The sequence below is a fragment of the Miniopterus natalensis genome, chromosome 10, assembly GCF_054644295.1.
Source record: "Miniopterus natalensis isolate mMinNat1 chromosome 10, mMinNat1.hap1, whole genome shotgun sequence".
NCBI classification, from domain to species: domain Eukaryota; kingdom Metazoa; phylum Chordata; class Mammalia; order Chiroptera; family Miniopteridae; genus Miniopterus; species Miniopterus natalensis.
The window spans coordinates 79,851,144-79,864,232 of record NC_142090.1 but is presented as its reverse complement, the minus strand read 5'-3'; the positions used below and the strand labels follow the sequence as shown (position 1 = coordinate 79,864,232).

General features: G+C 50.1%; 1 protein-coding gene across 1 annotated transcript in view; it reads right to left on the bottom strand.

Annotated features, from left to right (window-relative positions):
* The window catches only part of EEPD1 (endonuclease/exonuclease/phosphatase family domain containing 1), a 72,811-nt gene that overhangs the window by 27,177 nt on the left and 32,545 nt on the right, over positions 1-13,089 (bottom strand). The window contains exon 2 of the mRNA XM_016222325.2: positions 573-624. Within this exon, the coding sequence (XP_016077811.2) occupies positions 573-624 (52 nt within the window). The remainder of the gene's footprint in view (positions 1-572; positions 625-13,089) is intronic.

Below are 13,089 nucleotides of genomic sequence, written 5' to 3'. Positions count from 1 at the left end.
AGCACATTCTTTTATATTAACATTCTTTTATATTAACAGATTCTAACACACTTGGGAAGACTCCTGAGCCCCCCAGTAGAGAAGCTGGGTATGAGCTGGGGGGTCCATGCATGGCACTAGGGAGCCTGGACTCCTTGGAACCAGCTCAGCCTGCTTTTGAGGGCCCACCCCACCTCCCACACAGAACTTGAATCCCCAACCAGCCAAAGATCTCAGCTGTATCTTGACTTGAACCTAGAAAGCCGAGATACGCCATATATCTCTTCCAGAGCACAGTGACAACCTCCGTTTGAGGTGGGGAGGGAGTTTCCCAGTCCTCAGACGTAGCCTAAAAAGGGTCTCGAACTTGAGAACTCGTCTCTGAATTAGGAAAAGCATTAACTTTCCAAGTGGAACCATGGGGTTTGATTCCTTCCTCTGCCCTTTAGTTCATTTCCGTTAAGTCACCTTGTGAGCCTCAATTCTATCATCCATTAGCCCAGATAATAAAGCACACAGCAGGGAGTTGAATTTTTCCGGTGTGTGCCTCTCAGCTCTGTGTTTGTGAGTGGGGCGTAGGACAGAACACTTACCTTTTCCAGGGCCTCTCTGTCGAGGAGTTCTTGCACAGCGAGAAGCTTGATGCTGGAAGAAAAAATTAAAACCACACTTGAAAACAAACCATTTCATGTCACCAAGCATCACGCAAGTCGCAAGGACAAAAGTCTGAGATTTCAGCCTGCATTTCTGTGTCACCTCCCATCTTAAGGTGAACTTGGGTTTAAAATGAAATGACCATTTCAGGACTATTTAAAATGCTTCTAAATTGTGAAAGTGATTTTACCATAGGACCCAGCGATTCCGCTTCTGGGCAAATACCCAGAAGAGTTGAAAACATGGACTCGAACAGGTATCTGCAAACCTGAATTCGTAGGAGTGCTGTTCACAATAGCCAACAGGTGCAAACAACTAAAATGTCCCTCACGGTACACACACAATGGAATATTACTCAGCTTTAAAAAGAAGGAAACTCGGGCATGTGCTACAACATGGACGGACCTTGAGGACACTATGAAATGGAATGAGCGAGACACAAAAGGACAAATACTGTATAATTCCACGTCTGTGGGGTCCCTAGAGCAGTTAAATTCACAGAGACAGGGGGTAGGATGGTGGTTCCCAGGCACTGGGGGAGGGGAAGGGGAGTGAGTGTTGAATGGGGACAGAGTTTCAGTTAGGGACGATGACACAGGTCTGGAGATGGATGGTGGTGGCAGAAGCACAACAATGTGAATGCCCTTCATGCCACTTATAAATGGTTAAAGTTAGAGTATATTTTGTTATGTATATTTCACCACAAAAAAACTTCTAAAAGCAACTGGTAGCTGCTTCATATAAGGAACCTGGATAAATTCAGAGGAATGCAGAAAAGGAAACAGTTGCCCATGTTCAGTGTCATCTTCCCCAATAGCCCTCTGATGATAACCAGCCAAGAGCTAGCATCAGCCGTCCACTGGTGTACCGCACATGGATCAGGCCCTACTATGTGCTGGCAGCCAGGGGTCCACTACAACTCTGACATGTTCCCCGCCCACCAGGAGCTCAAGGCCCTTTGGAGGCCACAGTCAGACCAAAATATGATGTGCAGTGTGCCAAGGGGACAGGCCGAGACTCAGAGAGGAACCCGGCCCAGCAGAGGTCAGAGAAGGCTTCCTGGAGGAGGGGCTGGTTAAGCTTTGCCAGGGGAGGGAGCCGGAGAAAAAGGGGCAGGCAGGCCAGCAGAGGCAAAGGCACCATGGGGACAGAGAGGGCGTGGTGGACACAGCCCGCCAGTTTCCAGTCCAGGGGCCAGAGCCCAGGTCGCAGCCAGCAACTGCGATGAGAGGATTCGGAAGTGGATGCAGGTTTACCGGGGAGGTGTTCCCCTTTTGTGACAAGTGGCTTCTGAAGTGTTCATGGTCACAGCGAGCAGGCAGCCAAGGCTGGACTCATGAGCACACGGGAGGAAGCAGGGGAGCTCAGCGAGGTTGGTTAGGAGTAGGCCAGCTGTTGATGGTGTCACCATGCTCCCCCTTTACCCAGCTAATCTGCTATGGTTGCTGGTCACTGTGCCCCCAACCCCCACCCACCTGCCTGGGCTCTCTGGAGCAGAAAGGGGCCCCACCTGGACCACACACCTGCCTCAGAAGGCGTTCTGCCCATGATAAGGTTCACCTTAATTTACAGAATTCTTCGTAATCTCTCTGTACAACTCACAGAGCACTAGCCAACCAAATGCAATGATTTACTTAAGAGCAACTGCAGGAAGTGCAATGAAAGTCTTAAAGGCTTACAGAAGCCACCCCCACCAACAACAATACGCAAATTTCAGGGCTGATGGACAGGACACTTCCTCTGCTCCAATCCCACTGGCCTTCCCTCATCTCTCAGACATGTTCGCTTTCTCGTTTCTCTGGCTTGGAAACGTCTTCCCCAAGATCTTTCAACACCGACTCTGACTCACCACATCACTCAGTCTAAATGCAAATGCTGTCTCCAAGCAGCGTCCCTGGTTGCCATGTCTTATTTTTTCCAGTGCACTTGCTGGTATCTTAAAGCATTTACTTGTTGGGGTGCTTTTGCCTGTTTCCTCCCAACCAGCATGGGGGCTCAAAGGTCTTCTCACCACTACATCTGCATTATCTATTGCTGACATCTGGAAAGTACTCGGAATATTTCCTGACCGACACGCCCGGCTATGTGGCCTATAGGCCAAGTCACTAGCTCACCCATTGCAGTTTGGATGGTAAAATCAATAGCCAAGCCTCAGTTTCTCCATCTGGGAAAGGATGCCTCAAACAAGATGACCAGGTGTGCTCTCCCTTTATGACAGGTGCTATGTGCATTTGTACAAATGCCGGCCATTAAACGTGGCTAGTGGCAAGTCACAGCGACCGGCCTCTCCGCGGCACACACTGATTCCCAGCCTACGAGTCTATATTCCAGGCTACCAATCTGGACAGCAATTTACATGCTGAGGAGTTTCTCATTGTGGCTCAACTTCCACAAGCTTAAATTGTTTCTGAAATAACCATGGAAAATATCCTACCGGGACTTTTTAAATAGTCTCTTTTCCTGCCCCTCTCCATGATCCTGAAATCCAATTACAAATCAGATATCAGATATTAAAGGTTAGAGGAAAGGTTTAAACACTGTTATGCAAGTCAACTCTCTCTCTCCGTTTGCAAAGACACTGCATTCAAACCACTGCAGAACGTAAGCTGAAAACCAATCGTCTTAGGCTCCGAATGAAATATTAAAACAACTTCGGTTGACTCTCATTCAGATCAAAACCTGAAGGATGCCACTTCCCACTCTCATCATGTGCTTTCCCCTGACCGGGGATGGCAAACGCGTGGCACGCACATTGCTACTCCCCAACCCTCTCCACCTCTTTCCATGACAATGGCCCCCTTTTAACATAGATACAGCTTCAGAATCCTTCTTAACCCTCCAGTGAGCCACAGCCAGTCAATGTTCTGCATGTGAGATTAAACTGATTTAACATCTGCTCTAGAACCAACGCCGAACAGTGTTAATGTGGGAGAGGCACAGGAGAAAAACCAACAAAAACGTTTTTACACTGCTAAACCCCAGTAACACAGACGAGACCATTTTAGGGGCAGGAGAGAAAAGATGGAGAGAAGATGAGAGACACGCGAATCCATACGGTCTGAGTTTCAAAGGGAAAACAGCGCCTGTCCACACGAAGCAGCCGCAGCTGCTCAGGACCCTGGATCTCGCAGAAAGCTGCGCTTCCCCCTTACAGCTCTCATCCTAAGGTGAGTCCGAGGTGTTTCCTGTTACATAACCCTCCTCATGTTCTTTCTCACCTTATTGGAAGCTCTCAACATGAAGAGTATTAATTTCATATTTCAGTATCGGATTCTCCTATCTCATGGGATACTCCCTGGGCGGGAATCGCACATACCGAGGAGCAACAGACCCTTTCAGTAAAGCCTGCCTCCCACCCTGGAAGGGAATCTCATCTCTCATTTTCAGTCCTGCTCCTCCTGCGCTCCCTTCCTTCCCCCTTTCTCCCCATTTCCTTCCCTCCTTCCATCCTTTTGCGAATTCCACAAACACACACTGAGTCCCTTCTCTATGTCACAAGCTGTGCTAGGCAGCAGGGTGACCAGGATGAACACAATATTGTCCTGGCTCTCACAGGGCTCCCAGGGGCTAGGATGCTGCTTGGGCACAAGCCCAGGGAGGTGTGTCGCCCTGAGCCTCTCCTGGTGCCCACATGGACCAGCAGAGCTGGGCTACACAGGGCATGTCTGCCGGGCAGCCGGGGCTTAGCCAGCACGCTGGGAAAACACAGAGCTCCATCAGATGGGCGCTACAATGGCCTGTGGTTTCTTCTTTGGCACTTGACTTTGAGAAGAGAGGCAGGTCGCACAAAAACAGTGATTTATTTAGAAAAGTGGCACCTTTGAGGGAGAATCCTGAAGTCAAGGCATGCAGCACTTAGAAAGACCTAAGATGTGTGCAGTCAAGTTTGCTAGACAAGCCACAGGAGGTAAGGTGTTAGAGGGCAGAGGTCTTACTTGGTGGGTCGGCATCTCCACAGTGAGGTCTACAGCAGAATTAGAAGTGGTGAGGGGAGTGTGCCAGGCACACACCGATGGCAGGGAGGAGAGGCCGCAAAGTTGGAGGGTCAGAAGGCAAAGAGAGGCTTCGGGCTGCGTGCGGAATGAATGAAGCTCACTGGCCCTGACAACGCACATAAGAGGTAACTATGGGCACTACAAACTCATTTACAGGGTAGACTCCCAACTATACACACTCGCACTTTTAGGACAGGTTATAACCCACAAGGGCACCAGAGTCAAGATTTCTCTCTAGCCCCCTTTTTCTGACACTTTTGGGTTTCCACTGCATTTATTAAGTGACACAGTTTAGTGCATGGTATGAGAGTTCTCAATAAATGCGCAAACAATGCAATATGGAGCCATTCGTTCACAGCATGGATGAAATATTTAAGGGTTATGCATTATGTACCAGGCACCACTGGGCAATGGGGATTCAGTGACATGCAAACCCAGTCTCAGCCTGCAAACCTGAGTCTAACAAAGGAGCCAGGTAAGTAAGTGCATCAGCCAGGTGATGGGCACTCCCAGGAGCAGACACAGGATGCCGTCAGCTTTTACACGAAGTTGAGAGGCTCCCCAGACAGTGGCTTCTAAGCTGACACATGCAGGTGTGCGAGGCAGACAGGCAGGGTGAGCTCCTGTTTGCAGCAACTGGCTTGTTCAGCAAATGCAAAGAGTGGCTCCTCCTCACCCTGCAGGGCTCTTCACTGTCCCCGTGGGAAAAGTACCCAAGAGCGAATCCACCTGAGTCAGGTGTTGCTTCTCGAGGCCCCACAGCTTCGGGCCTCCAAGCTCCAGAGTCCCTGGCAGGCGCCCCAGAACCGGCTCCCAGGGAGGCCCACTGTGTGGACCCAGGACAGCACCTTCTGGAAATCTCTTCAAGCACAAACCATGGGAACAGCCAGAGGCGACAAAGCCTAGCCTTAACAGAAAACACCTGAAGATGGTCAGACCCCGTGTAGGAAGCTGCCAGTGGGCTCCTGACTGGAGACCAGAAAACACTTTCCACACCGTGCTTCCTTTGTCAGCAGCAAACTCCCTACTTGGTGCCACTTCTGAAAAGACTGAAACATCCAACTTCCTCCAGGGTCTGAGCCCCACAGGGAAGCCCATGAGAAAGTCAATGGCATTGTTCTGCAGCAGGAGATAAAACCACGGCACACTGGCGAGTTTATTCCTGGGAAGCTCAGGAGGAAAGGCAGGAGCAGAAGGAAACGCAGGTAGAGCTGACCAAGGCGAGGAGGTGCCGTTAGCAAAGCTGTCTCCAGATGCCCCGTCCTCCACTGAGCTTGTCCCATGCTACTTCTCCCATGCCTCAGTTTCCCCTGGAGGACACAGAGCTGTGACAAACTACACATTCCCCATAGATTCCGATTCCAGCTACCAAGCATTCGGGGACTGGTTGCATGGTCTGGGTGCTACAGTATTAGTCTTTCCTACTCCCACCTTTGGGATAGTTCACCCTCAACTGAAGAGGCCCGGATTCCGACTCCTATTTTACAGCTCCAGAGAGATTCCATGGCTTGTGTGGGGTCCCCCCAGGGCCAGGCACTGAGCATAGGTCTGTGTGGTTTCAAAGCACTCGCCGCTTTTTATTCAAATATTCACTGAGCACCCACTACGTGCCAGGTGTAGTTCTGGTACCTGGGACGGGGCGATGAACAAAGCAATGCACATCAGGGTAAGCTGCGGCCAGTGACTTGGCTTCTGATACTTCACACAAAGGCTGGCCTCTGATTTTCATCTGAACACAACGTGCAGATTCCCAACCTCAACGTGAAACTCACCCTCAGCTCCACTTAAAATCTCCCCCGCACCCCCATTAATGCCTCGCCCCCAGGGCTTTCTCTCAGCCCCCCTGAAGCTTTCACTCACTGTAGCTGGATGGAATCACCACTCCCCTCCTCCTGGTCACCTCTCCTCCTCTCCCACCCTCTCACGTTTCCTAAGCCTGTCAAGCCACCATGAAATGAATATTTCTAAAACTCAGCTTTACACAAGATCCATGAGATGTGGCCCTGCTTTTGGCCCCTTCCGCCCATCACCCAACTTTCTGTAACAACTAGTGTCACATAAGCCCAGCAAGGCTCATGCCTGCTGCTTTCAGCTACCCATCGCCACCGTCTTAAGAACTCAGTCACTTATTTTATTTTTCTGGGGCAGAGCAAGAGTGATTAATTGAACATGTGAGAGGGGAAAAAACATCTGCTTTCAGATCATACTGGAAATTAGAAAGACAATTCATGGTCTGCGGTTCCAACTCAGCGCTCAGCCCAAATTCCTCATCTGGCTTCGAGCTGACCTTTCGCCTCTTAGCAAGGCTTCTCTTCTGGGCTTCACCTCTGGGCTTTGTCAGAGGCAGTGGCCTCATTAATCAGCAGAAGGCAAGCATTCATCTCGCAATGCAGACCAGCCAGTACTGTTCTCTGGGCAGGGAGTTGTTTAAAGCAGCAAGGATGGGAGCATATTTCACAGGAATCTCTCCTTTACTTTTTAAAAAGAAGTTCTTTACAGAGCACACATTATTACCGAAAATTTAGAACACACACACATACTCACACACACAAAAAAATGAAGGAAACAGCTGCACTCTTGCTACCGTTAACACCATTAACATGTTGATGCATACCCTTTTAGACTTTATAAAAATAAAGATAACCACTTTATAAAATTGAAAATCATACTGTATATGCTGTTTCTATTATTTTTGAATTGTCATTAAATTATAAATTACTGTAATTATTAATTGACACGATTCTGTGTCATTAAGTATTTTTTATGTAATTTTAATGGAGATATATGTAAATATAAATATAGCGACATGCTAGAGTAATCTTTGATGGACATCAAGGCAGTTTGAAATTTTTCAGTGTTCTAGTTACCACTTTGGTGAAAAAGTGCATATACTACTTTTCCAATACCTTTAGCTATTTCAAACAATACATTTCCAGGAAGTGTAGGTTCCAGGAAACCTAGGGCTATATGCACTTTGAAGATTTTAAGGAACTTTTGCAGATGTAGACTTCCACCAGCCACTGTGTGACCCACTCCTTTGCCCTGTATGATTTTTGTAAATCCCCCTACCCCAAAGGGTGGGAATGGTGTTATTATGCTGTTTAAATTTACATGTACTTGACCATAGAGAAAATGGACTTTTATTAGCCAATTTCAATTCTTTCATCAGAGCAGGTGAGTGATGGGGAGGGAAGGGGTGCAAGGACACTGCTCCCAGCACCCGAGTCACCCTGGCAACCTGGGAGCTGCGCGGCCTGAGGTGAAGCACTTGACCAATGGGACCTCTACAACGCAGCTGAAATTCTGCAACCATGCACACATGCCTTTCCTTTTTTTTTTTAATTTATTTTTATTGTTGAAAGTTTTTTCCCCCTATTGATTCCTTCCCCCCTGCATCCCCCCCCTCCCCCAGGCCTTCTCCACACTATTGTCTGTGTTTATGGGTTATGGTTCTCTGGAGACACTAGAGCAGTATGTGTGGGAATTTTAGATTCCCGAATAGTCTTGATAAATAACAACTATCAATATTTTGCCCAAGAAGTTTTGTGTAGGGCCACCACCTGGAAGAAGTATGATTAAAGCCTACTCACTGGAAAGAAAACTTAAAAACAGAAAAAACAAGAGTGTCTGGGAAGTTTTACTAACTGGCTCAAAATCATGTGGGTCAACCAGAACCAGAACCAAGGGTTTCCATCTTTCCTGTGATTTGGGCAGCATGGAAGGTTCACCTATGCAGGTATATGAAATGCAAAGGAATTGAGTTAGATCGGACGCTGGTCTACCGTCTGCAGGGGAGCCCAGAGGTTTTCCACCAGGGTAGAAGAACTGACACTGCAGGTAGTTACCTACTCTGTCCTCCCACCAGGAACAGCCACAGCATTAGGGGACAGTGCCAGTCCCGGGTCCCAAGAACAGAACGTTCAGATCCTCAACCAGAACTTTCCTGTGGCCACAGCCACCCACGTCTGGATCTACCCTGCTCAACAGCACAGCACAGACTGGAACACAGACCCCGGGCAGCAGGGCCTCTAGCACTGTGATTATGGGCTCTCAGAAGGTGAGCAAGGATCCCACTACAGGGACAAATGGGCACCTACTCTGTGCCAAGAGCCTTGGTTACCTGTGAGATTTCACCCTCAGGCTTCTGGAGTCAGCTTCAGATGTGTGGGGATCTGGCTGGTCTCTGGATGTCTGTCCCTCTGATTACTAAGGGGAGAAAACCCACTCGACCTCTCCAGCAATGAATGCTGGCTGCTGTGAGCTGCAGCTCAGAGGCCAAGCCCCTTACAAGTACCAGCCACAGCCACCATAGCCAAGCTTTGATCTCCAGGGCGCCCCAAGGAGCACAGGGGGCTCAGTGACCCAGACAGCGGCTGGGGGGCCGTGGCTGCTTTGTGTTAAGCAGCCACATCTCCCCCGGTCTTCAAAGCTAGAGGTCCCCTGATGCCACCGCTATGAATTCCAGCTGCTGTGTGTGAAAGCTTATCCCCCAGCCTGCAAGTCAGGCCCCTCCAGTCCTTCACTGTCTTCAACTTAAGACGCCAAATCCAGGGAGGCCCAGGAGGCTCCCTTCCCTTCCCCCCCCCCCCCCCCCCCCAGCTGGCTTGGAGCCTCGTGTGCTGAGTCAGGCGGGGAAAGCTGCCTGGGATCCCAGCAGAAACTGTTGACCCTGTAATTTGAAAGATGCCCCTGCAGGACAGGGACCTCTAGCTCTATCAGCCCAGCTCTCCAAGCTCAGGGTTCCAGCTGACAACTTCAAAGGCTCCTCCAGGAATCGGGCGGGAGGGGAACAGACATGGCTGCTTGGAGGCTCTTCTGTTAATTTTCAACAACCATCTGCCTGTGGTTTTGGATTAAGGACAGTGGCTCTGGGGCTTCAGGAAGCATCACATGGAATGCTGTTAAAACGCATTGCTGGGCCCACCCCGGAGTTTTCTCCCAAAGTAGGTCTGCGATGGGGCTGGAGAACTGGCATTTCTAACAAGTTCCCAGGACGGCAGATGTGGCCAGCCCGGGAACCATACTTTGAGACAACTGATTTAGGGTATGACAGCTAAGATCGCCACTCATGAAGACTAAGACACAGCCACCTTTACATGAAACAGATCGAAGAATTCCTTGAGGAGACCTGATGAGGAGGGCTCTGTGGGGAGACGCCCAGGGGCTTAGTGATGGTGCCAGGTGGGAAGTACAACGTGCACTTCTCAAACAGGACATCTATCTCCTGTGGAAACTGTTTAAAAAGATAAAATGTCACAAACTGAAAGTCCTCAACCCAGCTGACTTTGAGCTATGATGTCCAATCTCCTTAGATGCTTCTCTCATGCTCTTTGCTTGTCCCTCCCACTCAGCAGAGCTTCTGCTCTTTTCCAGGACCAAAAGGCCCAAGTCTACTCTTGAAAGACTGACTACATTCCCTCTCCCCAGGCCCCCTGCCAAAACTGCTCTCTCCATTGATCCTTCCAGAGCCTATCTTCTCAACCTCCAACCATTAAAACCAGTGCTGGTACCTTCTGCCTCCTTGAAGCTCTTCTCCTGAACCTCAGAATTGTGTGTCCCCCTTAAATCCCATATGTGGAAATCTTAACCCCAGTACCTCCGAGTGTGACTGTAATTGAGATGGACAGGTCCACTGGAGTGGGCCTAAGCCAATGGCGGGCGTCCTTGTAAGAAGAGATGAAGACACAGATGTGCATAGACAGAAGACCACATGAAGACATGGGAAGACGGTTGTCTACAAACCAAGGAAAGAGGCCCCAGAGGAACCAACCCTGCTGACACCTGCAAGTGGGGCTACAAGCTCCTATTAGTCGTGATGAAATGGGAAGCTCTGTGACCAGGGTTCAGAACATCCAGGTCCTCAACAGGCCCTTTCCTGTGGCCACAACCACCCCAAGTCCAGGAGAAACGGCATCAGGCCAAGAAGCACGTTACTTCCTGGACCAACCTTGGCCCACAAACCACACGCAGCCTCCCACTAATCTGCCCTATACACGCAGCCCACACAACATTCAGTGGTGACTCAAGCTCCTGTTAAACCTAGTGACAGGAAAGGATCAGAAATTCACACTGAGTTGCCTGACAACCACCCCAACGTGAGGAAAGAACCCACTGAGCACCTGGACGGACATCTCTAATCAATAATGGCACGCAAGTGCCCAGCCCAGAGTTGGCCTTAAGATCCCTCTCCAGCTCCGAGCAGTTCAGCTCCTGCGAAGGAACCAGAGCTGGCGAAGAGGAAGGAACCTCGTTGCTAGCCTGTACCTAGGAAGCAGCCTCCATTCTTGCAGAATGAGATGGTATAACAAGGAAATGAATTAGATTTCTAAGGGACAACTGCACAACAAAATGAGGAAATGGCCTTGAGGTCAAACAGACCTGGGATCAAAGCCGGTTGACTTTAAGCAAGTCAGAGCAAACACTTAGGATGCACCTCTTGGTTTTAACATACACTAATGTAACCCACACGGCCGCATGCAGTATGTACTGTTAGTACTCCCACTCTACAGATGGGCATACTGAGGACAGAGTGGTTGCCCAATTTGCCCAGTCATATGCCTGAGCTAGGTGCAGGAGCTCCAGGTCTGTGACCTTCACTTCTCGGAGAGGGGTTCCCCAGCATTCAAGGGCATCAGTGTTCCCTGGAGGGCTTGTAAAAACAGAGCTGGGACCCTCCTCAGATCCTCATTCTGGAGACTGTGGGTGGGGTCCGAGACTCTGCATTCTAATACGTGTCCAGGTGATGGTGCTGGTCCGAGGACCACACTTAGAGAACCACTTCCCAAGGGAAAGGAAATGCTTCTAAGGATAAACTCACACAACCACGTGTGAAACTCCTGGGTCCACATAGGAAACGTGCTTAACACTGGCCCTGATACAGTGTGGGGCGCCCACAAATACTGCTTTTCTTCCCTCTGACTCAATGAGTTTCGGGCATCAGCCGACAGAAGGGTAGGGCAGGTCGTCTGCCTTCCTATTTCTAAAACTCTACCCTATCATCTCCCTAGATTAGAGCCTGGGGCAGCCGCCACTGACCACTCAATCCCAGGGAAAGAGCACCCCCCGAGGCCCAGCCTCTGCATGTGAAACCCTGCTGTTGATTCATCAGCACAGATAAAATCTCAGCAGAGCCAACAGGAGTGAACAGCAAAGCCAGTGGGCCTGAAATCTATCCACGGCCAAACTCTGAGAGGCTCACACACTGCACTTTGTGCCTCTAAATATTAACATCCAAATTCTGCAAACTTTTCCTGTTCTTTTAAAAGGGCTGCTAGGAAGGGGATGAGGGAGAGGGGTGATACAGGCCCCAGTCTACTTGGGGCATAATGTTTCCCCAGTCTGAGAACCTGCCTGTCTTGTGGGACGCTTTTACCTCTGGCCAGGGTGAGCATGCCTCACCCACCCCCATCCAGTCACAAAGGGAACCCCGGTCAATGCCACCCCAGCCCCAGGCATCTCTGAACTGGAGTAACCTAGTCCTGCTGGCCCGGGCCCAGGCCGACAGCTCATTCGGGTCACTAGGATTCACACTCTGAAAAGAGGAACACGCAGATGAGATAAAAATAAAAGCTGCTGAGTGAGAGCAGACTCGCCATTCCTGGAGGGCGCGTGGCCCTGTCCCTGACCTGCCCCAGTAGTGGCCCAGGGCCTGGTGTGGACAAAAGGCAAGAAGCTCTCTGAGTGGGTTCAAGTCCTGCACCAGGATTTCAGAGGGGCAGTCAGTTCCGGACGGGTGGCTGGAAACATCGGGAGCGGTGATTCCTACCCCCAGGCCCCCTGATGACTACAACAGAGACACTGCCAATGGGACCTACAGCACAGAGCGCTACGGAACCTTCGTGTAGGGACAACATAGAACTGAAGGCAGAATACTCTTATTTCAGATCTCAAAACAGAAACTGGTAGTCATGCCCTGGTAGGTGTTGTTCAGTGGTTAGAGCACTGGCCCACACATTAAAGGGTTGTGGGTTCAATTCCTGGTAAGGGGCATATATCTGGGTTGCAGGTTCAGTCCCAGCCCCAGTCCGGGGGTATGTGGGAGGCAACCAATCTATGTGTCTCTCTTACATCTCTCTCCGTGCCCCCCCTTCCTGTCTCTCTAAAAATCAATGAAAAAAATATCCTTGGGAGAAGATTAACAAAAACAAAAACAAACAAAAAAACTGGTGGTCACAGGAAAGGACCTGGATCTGAGGTCACCGGATCATCCAGCTTCAGAGTAGGGCCCCTCCCACCACCCTCTCCCTTCCAAACATCTGGCCGGGAACCTCTTTTTCCAGATGAAGAGCTGCTCCAGCAAGGCCAACCCGACCTTCTGGGCTCCAGACCCCTCTCCCATAAACCTCTAGAAGGCCAAGCAGGTGGCCTAAGCCGGCTGCGCTGTGAAACGGACATACCAGGTTCAGAGTTCTTACCCCAATGGGTCGTGTTCGGAATGCGCCTCCCCTTCACCCGTTTCTCC